The following is an 18,769-nucleotide window of genomic DNA, read 5'->3' as shown; positions in this document are numbered from 1 at the left end:
TGAGTTTATTATACCAGAAACCAAAGTAACCTTACTTTCCCTCCAAATAACCCCCAGCCCTAACCCAAGCAACTTCTGGCTACAAAAGCATCTTTTTAGGAAATCTTGGAAAATCTTTTGACTTGTTGCTGTGAAGATTTGGGAACAAAGTCTCCTTCCCTCCCTTGCAGCTAGCGGGTTTGGTGTGAAACTGTACTTCACTCACTAACTCGCAGATCTTAGCTACATTGGGAATGGTGATAACAGCACTAATGATAAAAACTGGCACTCAGGCTACACCACAGTGATGTTTACCCTTTAAAACTAACGTGAATGATACCAACAGCTGGTGGGATAACTTACAGAGCAACGTATTTCTCAATGCAGCATTCCAAAGACAAAATGCGTCTAACCCAGTTGTACCAATGTGAAAATGATACAGAGGTTCTGACACAGATGAACATTTTCAAAGGAATGGATTTAGAGTCTCACATATGACCACAGTCACTGTAGTTATGGATAGCATTGCCATTCTCGGTGTGACCAAACTTTTACTTTTGTGCCCTTTGTTTGGCTCTGAAGGGGAGAATGGAAGCCTGACATCTAGGTTTGGCTGCATTTACGATTTTCATTCCATGTCCGAAATAAATACCATTGATAATGGTGATGGTTATCAAATTGAAAAAATATCCATGCTTCACTTACAGTGCTGCCCTCTTGAGTAGCAGAATCTTGTGATGGGAAGGTATTTGAACATCTGCTCATTAAAGAAAATGACTGTATGAAGCAGCTCTTACAGACAGGCTGCCTGAGTGTCTGCTTTGTGTTAATGTTGTATACAGAAATTCCAGTGTGCGTTCACTGCCTTGACCTCAGATGAAAATACAGCTCATTTTCACTGGACATGTTCAGATTGAGGGAGACCAGTGCAGAGCAGTAATAAAAATCTTTTTAAAGAGTTTTAGAGAGTGGAAGTGTAAAGGAACCAAAGGGATCCCTTCAGTGAGAACTAGATGTTCTTTCTGCTTGCTGTCTGTGAAGTGCGATCAGTTCAGAATGTGCAAGCTGGTGCCGTGAGGGCAGAGGCATGATTATAAACATGGATTGGGAACAGGGGATATCCTGTGTTCTCAACTTGATATTTTGGGTTTTTGGCACAGGGACTATTGTCGTGTGTGGAGACTGAGAAAATACCGGAGTAGCTCCTCCAAACCTTTCCAGATGTGTGAATGATTGAAATATTCAGGTTCCCCTGAATTTTGTATGCAGACACTGATAGTTAAGAGGTATATAATTTGTATCAGTGCTGCGCAGACGCTGTGCCGATTTACTGATTTTTATAGCATGTCAGTTGGTTGATTAAAGGATTAGTCATCCTGATCAAGTGAAGATCAGTGAATCTGTGCTGCATCTGCATAACATTCATCCCAAAAAGGCTATTAGGCTCACCCTGTATACAGCCAAGTCTGCTAAACAAATAATTAATCATTCTTAGGCACTGATCTGCGTGCTGTGGAATTCATATGTCTGGTCTTACTAAAAACTGATATCTCTTGACAGCACTGGGCAGCTTGCCATACTGTCTACACTTGGAATTTACCCTTCCATTTTATTTATTTATTTTTTAATGGGAGCTTGCTTTTAGATTCCTGAGGAAGCTCGACTTTAAGGGATCTTCCCAGGAACAAATTAAAGCTTGCTGCTTGTTCCCCTCACAACTCGAGAAAGGTGGTGCAATTGGACTACACAGACCCCTGGATGTTTAATTATATTTCACAGGAATTAGAACTCAACCCAAAACTCAGCCGGATCATCGCTGGGCATGTTGGGTAGGCTGGCCACAGTTAGCAATTTGTCTTGCCATCAGATCTAATTTACTGGGTAATTTGCAAAACCATTAGGCGTTAGCTGCAGAGCAGTATCAACCTCCCACTCCCTGAAAATAACTACAGAAGCAGCACTACAGACACCACTGCTGTAAATGCAGCAATGGGAAAGAAAAGGTCAAGACAAGTTGTTCCCACTAAAGAAGACTTCAAAGAATGGCAGTTTAGTGTATTTTTCAGGTTGGCTTTGGAAGAAATTACAGCTGTCAGTGTATATGTGTGTATATGTATGGGTGTATATGTTATCTGCTTTATGTTACTCTAAAATATGTTATACTAAATGCAGAACGGACCATTGGGCTGCTGGGAGATTTTGCCCATGTGATGTTGTGTTCTCTGCTTCTCCTGTGGTCTCCCTGTGGTTGAGCCAGATCTAGATGTGCTTCTAAGAATGTAAAATATTCATGGAGCAACCGCTATGCGGGAGTCTTTAAACGTGTGTCATTTAGGGAAAAAAAAAAAACAACATTGTTGGAAATCAGGAAGTGAGTGTATTTGTAATTGCCTGTTTTGTGTTTGTTTGTGCAGACTGGAAACCAGCACATATACCAGCCCGTCACCAGACCAGGTAAAAATCCCCAGCTAGATTTACAGCATGTACTCTAATTGCACCCTTTGACAGCCCTCATTGTTTCCCCCTCCTCCCTCACGGCTCTTCTCTGAGTGACAGATGGGCTCTGGGTGGGTACAGTTGCAAACCCTCAGCCCACTTATTGCATTCTTTCTCAATAGCGTGTTTGGGAAGTAGCGGGGCATAGCGGTTAGAAACTAGGCTTGCAAATAGATGGCTGCAGGTTCGACTCCCAAGCGGGGCATTGTCATTGTAGAATCCTTGGTTATAATTAAAATAATTTGATGTTAAGCACACAAACGTACCAGAAAAAGAATCAGCTGCTAATGGATGAATCCTGTTTAAATTGACATGCTTGGTAAGTGTGAGCACAGATCATGGGTTCAGAATATTGGTTTACAGGTGAGGTCTCAGCTAACAGGATGCCCTTGGCTTAGTGCTGTGCATGAGGGAATGGCAGCTCTGTACTTGCAGTCTGCACATACATTTCTGCACTTTGATTTGATGGTGATGTCTGCTAGCTGACGCAAGCCTTTCAGGAAAAACGTGAAGCATATTGAAGTACAATATGTAACGTTAGCCACTGAGTGCAGCACAGTCAAGCTAGCTAACATTAGCTAGTCTCAGACTTAGTAGTGTGACCATAAGGACACAGCTTGCCTTTGGATATTCACATAAGTGTTGATTGGCCACTGCCAAGCTACGGTAGAGGAGACACGTGGATGGAAAATGCATTCTGTGTTGCCAGCTGCCTGTCCCTCAGAGAAGCAATGAAGCTCATCTGGGTCAAAGCAGAAGCTGTGACGCAGTCCACATTATCTGTTGCTCCAACCATATCGTTGCTTTGATCGTTCCATCTCATTTCCTTGGCCCAGCATACCAGACAGCATCTGTTTTGTAATGGGTATGCCCCTCAAAGTTGATACATTTTTTTTTGTCAGCACTCTAACACCAAGTCTTAGAGACTGTTATGTCTTAGTACCAGACTGTGATATGTTTTGACTGAAAGGCTGTTGTCAAACGGGCACCCAGTCTGCAAAAAACTTGTAAACAGAGTGAAAATGCAGAGAACTGAGGAGCATATTGGGCCTTCTCTAATTCTCAGAATGTTTCTCTGTGATGAGGCCATTGTGGATGAGTTGCGCTATCCATACCTGGAGACTCCAAAATCACCTCAGCATTTATACACTGTCAGGACTGAGGGGAAAAGCTGAACTGTGTCAGTGAACACAGTGATTAGTTTTGTGATTTTGTTTGTTTCATTTGTGCTTGTCTGGAATCATAGTCTGCAGGTACTGCGGGTCTCCAGCACCGTTGGATATGAGCCGGGTAGCCCTGCTGCACATGAACACTCACATCATACATCTGGAATGAAAGCCCTGTCCCTTTTTTGTCTTGGCAGAACATGCAGCCCCCCCGAAGAAGCCCCCCCGGCCTGGGGCAGCCTGCTTGCCCCCTGTGGACAGCTACAATGAGGGAGTAAAGGTAAGAGTCGGGCCGTGCTCGCTGAACTGACCGTGGGGAAGGTGAATGTGGCTGCTGGTGCTGGAGGTGATAGGGTACTAAAGAATTTGGGTAATAAATGCTCGAAAAGCACTTCTGTGCATGATGTATCAGTGCACCAGTCAGGGTTAGGAGCAATGCTGGTGCTAGAGCATTGTGGCTGTACTCTCTCTTTCTCTATGCTTCACATACTCATGCATATATGTACACATTAACACAGGTGCACATACATGCTCATCCTCACACAGATGTGCGCACTAACACATACGTGCTCACAGGCACACAGTCCCACACACACCACACACAGACACATTAATTGCAAGCACATAATCGCATTCGTTCACATACATGGACACAAAAGCAGCACATACAGTATGCCATCTGTATTTTGCACACAATTAGTTAAGGGTACAGTGTCAGCACTGAATATTGTCTGAAGAAGAGGTTATTTTCTGTTTTCCTTATGTGTAACTGAGTTGTAACAAAGAAATGGTGTATCCCACATTGATGACTGTAGGCGCTGATCACCAGGCAATGCTAGCCAGTCACTGCATATGTTAGCATGTATCAATATGACTGAAGAATCAGTGTGAATTCTTACATACTTAAATCGATATGCCAACACAAATATTGCTTAGCCTTGCTGTACATCTATTTTCTCTTACTTGAGTTATTCTGTATACATTTATTTTGAATACATACAGAACAAAACCCCCACCCAATCATGCCTTCTGCATAACTGATCTCAGAGCTGTGGATGAATGTCTGTAAACATCTTTGAACTTCTTGTGGACTGTACGTTCTCGAATGAGGCCAATTTATGGTGCAACAGAGAAAGGGCTGTGCTGTGTATCTCAGATGACTGTAATGTTATTTTATATATGTTTGGCTGGCATGTTAGTAGGGTAAATGATTGTTCTTAAATGCCTGTGTTCAAGTTTTTACACTGTACACAACAATTCTATTCCAACTATTCATATTTCAACTATTCCATAGGATTCCTCCTCCTGCTTTTAAACCTGAAATACCAATTTATCTACCTTAGAGGTGCTAGTTGATCTTTGCATTTAAAAGGCTGTTGTACAGGGTATGTTGGCAGGAGTTGCTTGTCTCGCCACTCTCAGGCACCCTGCGTTTCTTCAGGTGCCTGTGAGTTGATCGGGTTATGTCAGCGAAGTAGCACCCATGCTCAAATGAGTGCCCTTTCTGCTGTAGTGCAATGTGTGACTTACTGATATTGACTGCATGTGAGTGTATTAGAGGATTGTGTTTGTGTTGCCTCAGCGTTCCTTTGCATTTCCTTTTTGCCTATGTTGTCGTGGTGAGAAGAGCCTACCACTGTACACAGTCGCTGATTCTAAAATATGATTGCATAAAGGAGAAATAGCACAAAAAAGGCTGATCTTGGGTGTCTTTTAACATGCTCCTGTTTGCTGTTTGGTTTGTTTAGCCAAACACTCTCATTTAGGGTTTAGTTTCAAATATTAACTTTTTTTCCAGAAAAAAAATCAAATTTCAAACTCCAGTTATATATTTGTGTTAAATGGTAATTGCAAGCTAAAGTACTAACATCCCTAGACAGTCTTTAAACCATGTTGAACCACTACCGCATAAGGTCCCCAGTATTCACAGACAAATAGGCAGAGACAAGATGGATAGACAGACAGAAATAAATGCAGCTTCCAAGTCACCGTTTCCTTTTGGGTTACCAGCAGCTCTGTTGGAGTTGCTCCATGTCCCCTGGTCCCACAACCGCAGCATCTCTCTTGGTTCTTCTCAGTTCTCCGGCTTTCTGTACTACACTCAGTTGTGAGGAAAGAGAGGTCTGCCTTTTAAAAAGGAAAGGAAAGGAAATCAGTGTCCTCACAGCCTACTCTCATCCCTTTGATGCAACATTGTCCTCTAGTGGTAAAAGGTTGTTGCTTCACAATTTTCTCATTTATCTAATATGGTAGGCTCCTTTTGCTGGAAAGCTCTTTGTTTAGCAGGAGTAAAACACAGGCAGGGCCGTTTTAAATTCTGTCAGACCCTATGTGGTCAGGACCACTCTGCTATATTAGCCCAGTTAATGGCAGGACTGTGCTACTGTTGTAAATTAAACTCAATCAATTTTTGGTGATGACCATGGATAAAAAAGATAAAATACTGGATTACCTGGCGTGTGCAGCCTTTTGTGAAATAGTCTGTCTTTGCTGGTGATAGGGCCCCTATCCAGGCTAAACAGATACCACTGAATATCTCAAACATAGCCTTAGTTAGCTGTATTTTTACTATTTATAATCTCACATTTTTGCTGAGAAAAAAAAAATCATTGTATACTTTTAAATACAATACAAACTTTCAAACTTTCCCTCATTTCAGACTCAAATTAATCTTTCAAAAAATCATTCAGGCCCTGACTCTTTAAGCCCAGCTGTGCTGTAACAGGCATGCGCATGGCCTTGCTTTGAGAGCCCTGCTGTTTCTTTTATTGCAATTTGTGGATATTTTCAGTGCTTTTAGCATTAATGATTTCTCCCTCTTATGTTTTTTTTTCTGGACCATCTGTGTTCCCCTTTTCTACCTCTGCCTCACTCATCTAGCCCTGGAGGGTAAGAATTGTGTGTGTCTGTGTGTCTGTGCAGTGTGTGTGTGTGTGTGTGTGTGTGTGTGTGTCAGTCAGGACTATCGATGAACCCAAGGTAAATGTGCTAGCCAGTTGTGGCCCTGTTGAACCCTCTGAGTGTGAAATTGGTCCTTGAGGACGGGCAGTTCGACTCAACTTTACCGCGCCTCTGGGCTTGGGTAAAGTCATGTTTGACAGGAAACCAGTTAGACCAGTTTAAAGCGATTGATGTAGGACTGGGAAGGATCAGGCAGGGGCTCATGCGTGTGTGAGTGTGGCTGGCATTTTTCAAACCTGGGACTACCCTGCCTCTCCAGTAGAGGACAATGCAGGGGGCTGGCAATGCTGTAGTCTCCATCACTAGCACAGGTCTCACTGTTGTGAATGCATGCTTATGATCTCTGCTCTTTTGTTCTGGCAACACTTTTGTCCCCCACTCCACCAATGAATCCATTTGTGTTTATGTATTCATTACTTAAACAAACAGAATCCTGATCAGTGGATAGCTTGAATGATATGTGTAAGGATAGGCGTGGAATAATGTCCCAGAGCTTGTAGCAGATGCAGAACTGCAATGCAAACTGGATGCAGTGATAGATCCATTCTAGATTACATGCAAAATGAGTGACTGTGAGTGAGATGGCAGGCTAAATGGCCTGTTCTTGTCAATGTACTCTTTGTCAAGAACAAAAACGTTTGAAAACGATCAAGCGCTAAGCAGCGTGACATCAAAAAAACAGGTTGGGCTATTACACACTCATGTGATACCAAAACAAAGAAGAATTCTGTCAAAGAATACAGACAAGAAGTGGCAATTAGTCTGCCAATCAGTCTTTTTAAGTTTGGTGGCATATCAAATACAGGATATGTAGTTCCCTCTTTTGGTATAGAATGCTGACATCTGCTGGTAAAAAGATAAAACGCTCCTCATATTGTTAACATTCATATTGTTAAAGCATTTCGATCCTTTTGTCCGCATAGTGTGCACATCTGAAATTTTTCAAGAATTAAAATTTGTGTGGGTTTGAAGATAATACATTCTTGCAGTATCATTCAATGGTAACGTATGGTAATCTGTCTTCGGCGTCTGATAAATGTTAATTCTTTCCTTGTACAGATCCAACCCCAGGAGATCAGTCCACCCCCTACCGCTAACCTGGATCGCTCCAATGACAGGGTATATGAGAACGTGACGGGTCTGGTGAAGGCCGTCATTGAGATGTCCAGTAGAATCCAACCCGCTACCCCGGAGGAGTATGTGCCAATGGTGAAGGTATGTAAAAAGTGGGATGAAACAAGGCAAAGAGAGGGAGAGACCATCAGAAATGGAAAGGGAGGAAGAAGGAGACTCGCCCAGAGGGAGACCTTGGGATATGTATGACAGCATGTTATAGATTCATTTTCCTCGTTGTGTTTTGGTCTCAGGATGTGGGGCTGGCGCTAAGGACACTGCTGGCCACTGTGGACGAGACGATACCCACGCTGCCACCCAGCGCGCACAGAGAGGTGAGCAGCAGGCTGCCTGTCCAGAATCATGGGCTATGCAGAACACAAACCTTTAAACTGTGGCCCTGAGGCTTTTTCTGATGGTTTAAAAATTTACCAGCTCATTTAAATAAGCAGTCCATTTCTAATTACTTAGTACTGTATATTTGAACTTCAAGCCATTTGCTCATTCAGGATTACTAAAACACATCTTAATAGAGATTGGACTTCATATCAGTAACTTGTAATTTTTATGGCAACTTGTTTAAATAACTTTTTGAGAGTACAGTCTTTTGATGACAGTACAGCCATGGGTACCCCATGACACCCATTATGAGGTTCACTGAGCCTCACCATCTCCCAAGCTGTGTCAGGGTGTAGTAACTCATGTACCCTGCAGGTGGAGATGTCCCAAAAGCTGCTAAACTCTGACCTAGCGGAGCTCATCAGCAAGATGAAGCTGGCCCAGCAGTACGTCATGACCAGCTTGCAGATGGACTACAAGAAGCAGATGCTGACCGCCGCGCACGCACTGGCTGTTGACGCCAAGAACCTGCTGGACGTAATCGACCAGGCCCGGCTCAAAATGATGGGTCAGGCCCGGCCTCACTAGCCCAGGCAGTGAAGCGAGGTGGGCAGGGGGACCGAACTGTTACTCAGCAGGCCACGCCCAACGCACACGTCTGAACTGTCCACTCCTGCGTGAGGACTTCACCTCAGAAAGATTCAGCTCCTCTGGCCTGTCACTCCCTATTCTTGCCTCTTTGACCCCATCTCGCCCTGAGCTGGGTTCGGCCTCAGCCACGATCTTTGAGCATCAGTAACGGACGCTCATTTTTTATTTTTTCCCGTGTTGCGCCATACTGTGTGTTTGTGTGTGTGTGCCGATTGGACTCTGTATCCTGGTGGTCTAATGCAGGTGAAATTGAGTGACGTGCTGGGAGATGTCCCACAGGTGGACATCCCAATATCTCTGGACTACAGCAGCTGACAGCACCCAGTTACTACAGTGTGTTCTGGGAAATCCAAAGGTTGAGAATTCTTCCCCTTACTTATAAAAAAATCCTTTGTGTTTCAACGTAGCACACTCAGCATCAGGCAGAGGAGAATCCTAAAGACAGGACAAACTTAACTGCTCTGACAAGAATAAAGAACTTGTATTTTTATACAGAACTGTTGTGCCAGTTTTAGTAGTTCAGCTATAAAACTAAAGTGAAGGTTTTCTTGAAGCCCCAGCCCTGCTCTAGCACCGTTCATTTCTCGCTGCTGCAGATTTAAATGGGACACTCTTCCCTGCCCTGCTCATGTTCTATGTGTATATGTACAGTAAGCCTCCCTCTGCTTTTGGGGAAAAATAATTCTCAGGAAGAATATGAACCTGTACAGTTCCTTGACCGATTAAAAGGTTGTTACACACATTTCTGGCCAAATGTTTTCTTTTGTCAGCATTTCGAGTGTTTTGAAATTGTTTGCAATCAGCTCAGATTGCAGAGAGCGTACTCATTTCCACAAATATAACAGATTAAGATTTTGTTCAAAGCCAAAATGAATGCTCTTGACTGAGTGCTGTGTGATTATTCTATAGGAGACGGTGCGAGTGGCTGAGCCACAGGTGTTGTGGTAGAGAACAAGGGTGTGTGATAGGCAGGAAAGGAAAGGGGACACAAATCCACATTTTGTTTCTTTTATTTTTCTCAGTGAGGCAGGGAGCAGCTTAGTCAAAGAGCCCGAAGCCCATGTCATCATCAGATTCTTCAGACTCCTCCTTCTTTTCCTCTTTCTTCTCCTCCTCTGCAGCTGTAATGCAATCAGAACCGTGTTGCCCACAGGTCACATTTGTGCACGACATCACAGCCATCTACTAAAATCATTTAATTAAGCTGGGTTTGTCAGCCAGTGCAGTCATCCTCAATTACAACAAAGGAACACCCTGAAATCTTTCCTTACAAATGGAAAATGTCTTATCTGCTGCACTGAAGCATTGTGAATGGATTACTGTGAGTGAGGTGCTGGGATTACAGCCTGTTTAGAGAGCTCGGCATCCTTACCTGGGGCAGCTCCACCTGCGGCAGGGGCGGCTGCACTGGCGGCAGCTGGGGCTCCACCTCCCGCACCTACACTGCAGATCAGGCTACCAATGTCCACACTGGTCAAGGCCTACGAGGTGCGGTAAGGAAAAGGTTAATGTCTCCACCTTCAGTGATACACCGTCACCAGGCCACAAAGATGTCACTAATGTTTTTTTTAACCCCTCATTCCAACAAAGTTGCAGCTCTCTCTGGCTCAGCACAAGGCCACTGGCACATATCCATCTATGTAAGTGTGTGCCCTTTTACAGCACATCTTGTGTCAAAAACAGGTTGCCGAAATGGGGGCACGTTTGGAGTGTGAGATTGAGTGGAAGTATACCTGACTGAGCTCACATCATAAATAGGTTGTCACTTGTGCTGTTTTGTAAGTATCATCATGTTCAGACCAGACCAAAATCATAGTAAGGGCTCAAAACAAGGTAGTTTATGGTTTGGATAAGGAATCCATTTGACTGCAGCACATTAGATTTTAACATATAGACTGTCCCCTCCCTGAACTGTATAAAAGTTGAGCTTGTCACTGTCGACTGATTTGAACCAACCACAGAAATGTGCTTTAGAGAGCAAGATATTTTGATTGCTCACTCAAGTTGACACAGCCATACATGGTAGCTCCACCCATTACAAAGTTGGTGAAGCCCTACTCTCCCATCTCTCCTATGAGTGCCAGCTGGTTGTGTAACTCACCTTAGCAAACAGACTGGGCCAGAATGGCTCCACAGTCACACCAGCTGCCTTGATGAGGGCATTCAGCTTGTCCTCCTGCAAAGCAAAAAGGCAATTCATCTCATCAAATCTATATCACACTTGCAGGGTCTAACATTGTAGCCACGTATAATTCATACGTCAAACTCTACACAAGCAGTGTATCAATATCGATAGTCTTAGCTGCATTTCTGTCCACATGTACTTATTTTGCTAACACATATTCATTGATATTTTAGTTTTGATAGGTTCTTCTTAGCTCCATCTGTCCTTAACTTTACTTGGACTTCGGCGACACCAAACGTACCTGCCGATTTAATTCAAAAGAGAAGGATCTGGTTGTAAGGGCATGTGGACTTTCTCAAGAAAACTCAAGTTAACTATCGTTACTTGGCTTGGCTTCGCCGCGTCACACCTCCCTGTCGTGGGTTATTTCCATAGAGCTGCACCGCCAGTCGTGGTTTACTTCTTACTTTACTTAAGTTAATATACTGCTACGTGTTTTCTATCGCCTTGCTGAGACAATAAAAGTTCAGGAAAAAAAAGACTTGGCTCTGTTTAAACTAAAGTGTCATCCCCCTTCCATGGCTCTCATCACAGCAGACATTTTATTTGTCATCAGTGTAAGCTAAACTGCACAGAAACGTGGCTATAGCGGCTTAAAATAGCGCAACACATTCTAAAACGCGGGGCACCCTCCATGTAGCTACATTAGTGTCCTCGTCATAGCCGGGCTTAGCTACTGCCGTCATGCAGGGGCTTCTGTATGATTTTTGAGTATAACACTAGCTAGCTGAATTTTCACATCGTAAGACGTGCGCTGTGGAGTTGGATCGGACACTCTTTGCAGCATGAAACGTGACTACTTCGTCATATCGCTCTCGCGAGATGCATGAGTATTTCGAGAGGTCTGATACCACTCCTACCTAAACATGCTTGAATTTTGCCGGTACTTTAGAACACCTGCAATTCCAAGTCAGCTAGCAAGTAAATTCTGATCATGTTTTAGGTAGTTATATGCCTGGAGGGGACGGGGATCAACATAGTTTAAAACAAATTTTAAGACTTTTTAGCTAAGCCCAACTGCTGAAGAAGCAACGGTTAATGTTCAAGGCAGAAGCCCAGACAGCAGGGAAAGTACGCTAGCTGGCTTGCAGTAATTTTTCCTGCTACGGTGATGTGCCCCTAAAAATCCTCTTTTACACTCAAAGGTACCACTGTCGATCTTAGTTTATTACAGTATAAGAGCTTTCGGTGACTGTCTCATCCTGTTTCCAACTGATGACAGTCGAGAGACCGCAGGTGTCAGAACTTACTGTGACAGTGACTTCATCATCATGGAGGATGAGAGCAGAGTAAATACAGGCGAGTTCAGAGACAGAAGCCATTTCGCTGGTCAAGTTTTAGGTTTTTGGCGATGGATGCCTAATTTAAAATAGTGCCAGCCGCCGGATTGATAGGCCTTAGCTCTACAAGAGAACCGAGCACTTGAGCGGAAGAGGGCATTTTAGGGCGGGACATTTGTTTTTATACTAACTTTACGTCACTGCCGTCTTCCGGCGAGGGCTCTTGTGGGACGGGGCTGATCCAGGATCGCCTAAAAGTTGCGTCGCCAGTCTTACGTCCAATCATTTCGTATGAAAAGGACGCAATAGAATGCGTACTGTCTTCCTTTAATTTGAATGGAGTTGCTTTTGAATTTAAGCAGTTTTAAATGGACAGACAAGAAGACTTGTGGTGTTTCTTGTGATGAGCACGTAGAAGTGTTTTGATAGTATATGATTTCTAATGCAAATAGGCATTCACACTACACGAGAGGGCAGGGTTAGCACAATTGGTGAAACACAGGGATCTTTGAGGACTCGGTAGTGTTTCATTAGGGTCCACCTCTGCGATAGCTTTAGTTTGCAGCATTCAGGGATGGAGAAGAACTTGAGTACACTAAAATCTGTAAGGGAATGGTTGACCAGGAAAACAAGCTGTTGCTGCTCTTGGGTGAAACTGAATCCTGTTAACGTACGCAAAGCTTGCAAGCTCAAGGTAGCATGCAGCTGAGTTAAGTGTAATGGATTTAGGAATAACTCGTGTCGCGACGCTATCAGGTGGCATCATTGTCATGAATCAGACACTCATAAATAGTCCTTTTTCCACTCATGTGCCATGATGTACCCAGGTAATACCAGGGTTAGAGAGAATGTCCCTCTTAGGCAACACATTGCATTACTTTATTGTCATTTAGCAGATACTCTTATCCAGACCCACTTACACAGTGGAGAAATGCTTCTCCAGTATAAGGCTCACTGTAAGGCAGAAGGCCTGGGTGGAGTCACTACTTATGGAAATGACTAGGCAGAAAAGCCTGTCAACTAAGTAGGTAGGCTTTTCTGTACAGTACATACACATCCAGGTGTGAAAACTATGTTTTGTTTGTTTGTTTTTTAACTATAACATACATGCAGGGTTTGTTTTCATGTAGCTGCATATTTTTATAAATGCTGGAGAAATGACCTAAAACGTGCATCCGGTGATTTTATGTGATGTCATACTGTACATACTACAAAATCAAGCAAGTTGCTTAATGCCCTTCCAAGAACTTCTATGTTGTAAGTACCAATTCATTTCAGTTGGTTATGTGCAACACAGAGCTAACAGGATGCAATTCAGACATTACTAGTTTTATGTGATGTAGTTTGATGATGCAAGGCTTCAATGAGAATAGTTCAATCATAACAAACACAGTTATACTACAAGAACAAGTGATTTATAAAGTATCAATAGTGGATGGTTGTATTTGTAGTTTATGTGCTTTAGCAGAAGTGCATAAAAATGTGCGTGAAATAAGGTGTATACTCAAAGAAAACATTTGTTACCTTTCAGTTTACAATATTTTATTTTATAAAATACGAGTTTTGTATACAACTTCTCCCCTAGAGTCTTACTGTCATTACTATGTGATCTTTACATATGTGATCGCGTGTGCAACTACATTGGAAACAGCCAAAGTTAGTAATTAACACTTCTATGTGCTATGTTCTGTGGTTGTATGTATTTAGTACATACATATGTCATTTACCCAAACAAATATAATAAGAAGAAAACATATGCATAGTTTTCATTACGTCAAATTCACACGGAGAAAAAAAATGGCCGACTGCTGAGATTCAATTTCTGTGGAATGCTAACCCAAATATTAATGGAAATTGACAGCTGTTACAAGAAAAAACATCAGTTTCATAAATAACACTAAGGGAGATGTTTACAGGTTCCAGAGTGAGAGCACAGGAAAGATGATGGCTTCTCCTGAAAGTGCAGTGCAGCAGGTAGTAGTTTTTGAGAGGCAGGCAGCAGCCATTGGCACAGTGTGGTGGTGCCGTAGTTATCAGCCGCCGATCAGAAGGAAGACGGAGAGAACGCAGACTGGCAGAGCGAGCAAGAGCGTGTGGAGTCTGACAGTGGACGCCCCGCTGACGTTACACAGCTGAGTGTTGCAGCACATCACTGTGTTCCCGTTGCCATTGGAGTCCACAGAGGCACTGGACGCCGCTCCAGAGCAGGTGGCTGCACTGGCGCATTGCTTCACAATGGCCTTGATATTCCCTGTGGACAATGTCAAGTAAACCTTAGGGTCGTGGTGAATTCTGTGGTAAGTCATATGCCCTGCCGGCTGCAACTTGGTGGATGGTTTACCTAACTCTGTATTTAATGGTCATGTCTAATAGTGTCTGATGCTTGCCCCTTGTTCTGATTCTAACCTACATAAAGGAAACCTTGCCTAAAGGTACGCTGTCAGTGCATCACAAATCCATTTTATCAAAGAGACAGGAAAAAATCAGTGAATCTCCTGTGTTTTGCTTCTGTTTCACATACTCATGTGAGTTCAAGTGCATGGAGTACCACAGGAGATGTTTCTGTTGATAGGATGTGGGTGTGGTGTAGACTATGTGATGTTTGATAAAGTTAAGATAAGGTAGTTTTGGAATGATCTGCAAAAAAGCCTTCTTCTCAGCCAGCAATCCAGATGAAAAGCTGCCATACTGAAGATGTCACAATGAGGACACTTGCTTTCTAGTAAAAATTAAGTTATAATCAATTTTAAGAAATCCAGGTATTACGGCTGGCTTGGCTTGAAGATAAATTAATGTATATTTACAAAAAGGAAGTCATTTGTGATGATTGTCTTAGTTAATGTGAAAACAAAATAAGATTAAAAAAAAAACAAAACAATTGTAAAAATGGACCAAACTCCATCTAATTATCAATACTATGGAATCAACAGTCCTCACACTATTCTTATTTTTCCCCACAGTTCACTTGTTTTCTTGCTTTCTCACCTGATATATCCACAGTGGTCATGCAGGTGTCCAGTGGAGCCTGGCAGGTCTGTGTGTTCTGGTTACAGTCCTCATTGGTTGTAGTGGAGCTGCACACGTAGCATTTCAGTGCAGCAACTGAAATAGACAGACTGTGCACTCAGTTTTTTATAGCCGGATATGTTTGCTGAAGCAATTCAGGTTAAGTGCTTGCTCAAAGGTAGAACAGTCGTGCCGCTTGTATGATCTTTGAAAGATCAAGAAAGTAATACAATTTCTTTAACTGTGTGGCCTTACTCTAAACTGTAATCAGTAAACATAAACCACTATTACAGGGATTATATGTGTTCAGATGAATTAACACAAAATAATTGAAAAGTTAAACCATAGATCTAAACATTAAAATATGTTTCTATTCCACTACACTCAACTACAGCATGCTTTTCGGCATTTTGAGAAGAAGTATACAGCAATGAAGTGGAATTTCAATGTTTAGCAAAGAAATATTTGCGGCACAAACTGCCGCACTTAGATACACCCTTACACTCACTAATTCACTGAGCTGTTCTGTGGAACTGTTGAAACTACATACTGCGTTAACGGCTATGCTGGTGAATGATTGTCAGTTCCTGTGCTGGTCAAGTCCTCTTTTTCCTCATAGTTATAAACTGATCTAACCTAAACTGGTACTTCTCTTAAGGCCTTCATTTCTATTACACCACAGAGTGACAGATGAATATTCTGTAATCCTGCAACCCTGCTTTGTTTTTAAGATTACCATAAATTTTCTGTTTCAGCACCACTATTTGAACTGTTCTAGTTTCTGTACGTGGGATTTTTTTTTTTGAGATTGTCAATAGTTCACATTACCTGCAGAGATGGCGAGGCAGAAGAGAAGGAGAAACGACAGACCCCTCATGTTCTCCTGCAGGTTTGGCCAGGTGTGGGCAGTGTTGATGGAAAGCTGCAGCATTCTTGGAGCAGATCCACCCACAGCACATTCTTTCGCATCAGCTGGGTGGCACAAGAACGTGGTGCTACTGTTCTTTTATTTCTTTAGACCAACATCACGTTGGTGTTGCGACTCCTGGCATGTGAGCCTGCGACTACAAATCAATTCTTTATGTTTTTTTTTAAACTTATAAACAGTTCCTGTCACAATTTGTGGCCATTGCTAAAACTGCAAAGTTGCATACAGATTACAGGCACTCATGGTGCAAGTTTTGGACATACACATTTGTACTGTTAGTGCTTCTGATAATGAACACTTGTTTAAAGTGTGAATTAAGCTAGACAAATATTTGCACTCTCACCGAACCGTTGTACTTATATGGAAGACACAAACCACACGTAACACAACCAGTTTAATTTTATTCATACTTATTTCATCATACTGTATGTGAATGTACCATAATCCTAATGTAAATGAATGTCATTACACAATTGGAGTGATTTAACAAGCTGATGTTTGTATTGCTTTGAGTGGGAAAATGGAAATATTTCAAAGCACATTCTTTTTTTATTTAATGTGAACAACAGTTACCCATTAATTCGCTCCTCTGAGAGAATATTGTATGTACCGATATTAAACATCAGTATTGTGTATAGGCAATACATGGTCCTTTCATCATTAGTTGTCTTCATTCTGAGGAATGTAGTTCCTTCCCTCCCATCAAACAAACAATCAGCAAACAGGACAGACTACTTCAGAGATCAGATGAAACTAGGCATCTTGGACAAGATGAGAGATATCATCACATTTACGTGGATATCAGTCTGTCGCTGCCAGCCAATGATCTCTCAGACATTTCTGTGATGCCAGGACAGAGAGAGAAAGATTTCAAAAGCTGACTATATGTTTTTTGGACATTACTATGTATTTAGAAGTATTATTTACTATTAATTATTCATTCTAAAATTTGAAAAATGAATTAATCTGAATATGAACTATGAATGAATTTCACTTTTGTTCAAATGTTTTAATTTTGATGTGGTGCGAAACTGTTAAACACCATTTGTGAAGCTGAATTGTGTTTAGTGTAATTTATACATTTTGTGAAGACACTGTTTGAGCATGACATGTGTGACTGACTTTCAAACAGTGACTCCTTCCCCCTTACACAAATTGTAACTAAACTTCATTTAAAGTCTTATTGTTATGAAAGGTCAGTATCACCAGGTATATGTTTACTTTCATTGTGATGTATTGATGTGCCCATGAGTCCATTTACTTCCATTTAAAATCCATTTGGAATGAACATAATTCAGAAATACCAGCCAGCAGGATGCCTGTGTATTTAAGGTACAAAGGAAATGTATGAACTCTATAATGGCATATATGTCAATCAGAGCTTTTCTAGCAGTTAGACTGCTATTGGTAATAGTTCACTGGGAGTTCTATGTAAAGTATAACTTTGTTAAATTCTAATAACGAATCTATCTTACTGAAAACATGACATCTATGGTAAATAGTTTGAGTGTCTGTGTACCTATAACAGATGTGCTGAACTGTTCAGTCTTCAAATTGTGGGTGTTTGAAGAAAAAAATTATTTTGAGAATTTTTACTGGCTACATTTTAAATTTGCAAGTTAAAGAGATTAAGAATATAAAATCTGACCACTAATGAAACTGACATGTATTGTTGACAGATATAGATCTGGAAAATTCCAGATAAAGATCCTTAACAAAACATTAACCCTTTCCCCAAGTCACAGGATTTCAGACATCAGTACTGTGAACACCAGATGAACAGTGCTGGTGAGTGCTGATGAAATCAACAAATCATTGTTTTGCATCAAAAAAAGAATTCCCCCCCTGCCTCTCACCATCCCCCAACTTAAATTCCTGAAGTATTTGCCTACATCAGTGTTGTTTTGGCACAATCAAGTTTTTCATTCTCAGATACTTCACCTAGAGAGGGAACATTTCCATATACAGTACCAGTCAAAAGTTTGGACACACCTACTCATAGAAGGGTTTTCTTTATTTTCACTATTTTCTACATCTCAGAATAATAGTAAAGACATCAAAACTATGAAATAACACAAATGAAATTATGCAGTGACCAAAAAAGTATTAAACAAATCAAAACTCTTATATTTTAGATTCTTAAAAATATTTTTTAAAATGTATGTTTTTTGGAAAGTTTCAACTTCACTATTTATATTTGTCTAAGAAACAATTTTAAAGCATTTCAGCATAAGTTGTTAGATCAAAATGCATTTGTATGTTTCCCATTACTTTAATCAGGTGTGTCCATGTAATTGTATGTTTCCCATTACTTTAATCAGGTGTGTCCAAACTTTTGACTGGTACTGTAGTTCACACAGTTGAACTTTCTTTTTAAATACAGCAGAGCTAGAGAGCCAAGGAGCAAGTGAGTTTTCCTAATGGTGGCAGACAAGAGTGTAGGCAGACCAGGGCGGCCTCATGCTTTTCTACAGGTCAGGGTTAACAACAGAGACCGATACGTCCGCTTAGCTCTGAGCACAGCAGAAGAAGCAGCGGCAAGAAGAATTACCTTTAAATTACCTTTAAATGTCCCTCAGCATGTCATCAGCACCATTGCACAAAGACCCACGGATGTTCAACACATATTTCCACTGCTTTGTTCACTTTCTTTCCGTTCCTCAGC

General features: G+C 41.7%; 3 protein-coding genes across 16 annotated transcripts in view; 1 reads left to right on the top strand and 2 right to left on the bottom strand.

Annotated features, from left to right (window-relative positions):
• LOC118784299 (focal adhesion kinase 1-like) overlaps window positions 1-9,436 on the top strand; it is a 75,947-nt gene extending 66,511 nt beyond the window's left edge. For 11 of the 14 annotated variants that reach the window (XM_036538470.1, XM_036538465.1, XM_036538468.1 and 8 more), the window contains 6 exons: window positions 2,394-2,433; window positions 3,839-3,921; window positions 6,522-6,530; window positions 7,662-7,817; window positions 7,970-8,050; window positions 8,430-9,436. In XM_036538470.1, the coding sequence (XP_036394363.1) occupies window positions 2,394-2,433; window positions 3,839-3,921; window positions 6,522-6,530; window positions 7,662-7,817; window positions 7,970-8,050; window positions 8,430-8,642 (582 nt within the window). In that variant the 3' untranslated portion in view covers window positions 8,643-9,436. The remainder of the gene's footprint in view (window positions 1-2,393; window positions 2,434-3,838; window positions 3,922-6,521; window positions 6,531-7,661; window positions 7,818-7,969; window positions 8,051-8,429) is intronic. The other 3 variants (XM_036538469.1, XM_036538467.1, XM_036538462.1) reach the window with 1 other exon arrangement.
• Window positions 9,437-9,699: 263 nt separating this feature from the next.
• Window positions 9,700-12,331, bottom strand: LOC118785000 (60S acidic ribosomal protein P1). The gene is made up of 4 exons (XM_036539523.1): window positions 12,141-12,331; window positions 10,807-10,881; window positions 10,078-10,186; window positions 9,700-9,826 (listed from the first exon to the last, which is right to left on the bottom strand). The coding sequence occupies exons 1-4, from the start codon at window positions 12,210-12,212 to the stop codon at window positions 9,744-9,746; spliced, it is 339 nt and encodes a 112-aa protein (XP_036395416.1). The 5' UTR covers window positions 12,213-12,331; the 3' UTR covers window positions 9,700-9,743.
• Window positions 12,332-13,799: 1,468 nt separating this feature from the next.
• Window positions 13,800-18,728, bottom strand: LOC118785268 (prostate stem cell antigen-like). The gene is made up of 4 exons (XM_036539881.1): window positions 18,656-18,728; window positions 16,005-16,148; window positions 15,156-15,272; window positions 13,800-14,421 (listed from the first exon to the last, which is right to left on the bottom strand). The coding sequence occupies exons 2-4, from the start codon at window positions 16,105-16,107 to the stop codon at window positions 14,204-14,206; spliced, it is 438 nt and encodes a 145-aa protein (XP_036395774.1). The 5' UTR covers window positions 16,108-16,148; window positions 18,656-18,728; the 3' UTR covers window positions 13,800-14,203.
• Window positions 18,729-18,769: the final 41 nt, after the last annotated feature.

Source organism: Megalops cyprinoides, chromosome 10 (genome assembly GCF_013368585.1).
Source record: "Megalops cyprinoides isolate fMegCyp1 chromosome 10, fMegCyp1.pri, whole genome shotgun sequence".
Taxonomy (NCBI): Eukaryota; Metazoa; Chordata; class Actinopteri; order Elopiformes; family Megalopidae; genus Megalops; species Megalops cyprinoides.
Note: the sequence above shows the minus strand (reverse complement) of the source record. Positions and strands in the feature narration are given on the sequence as shown.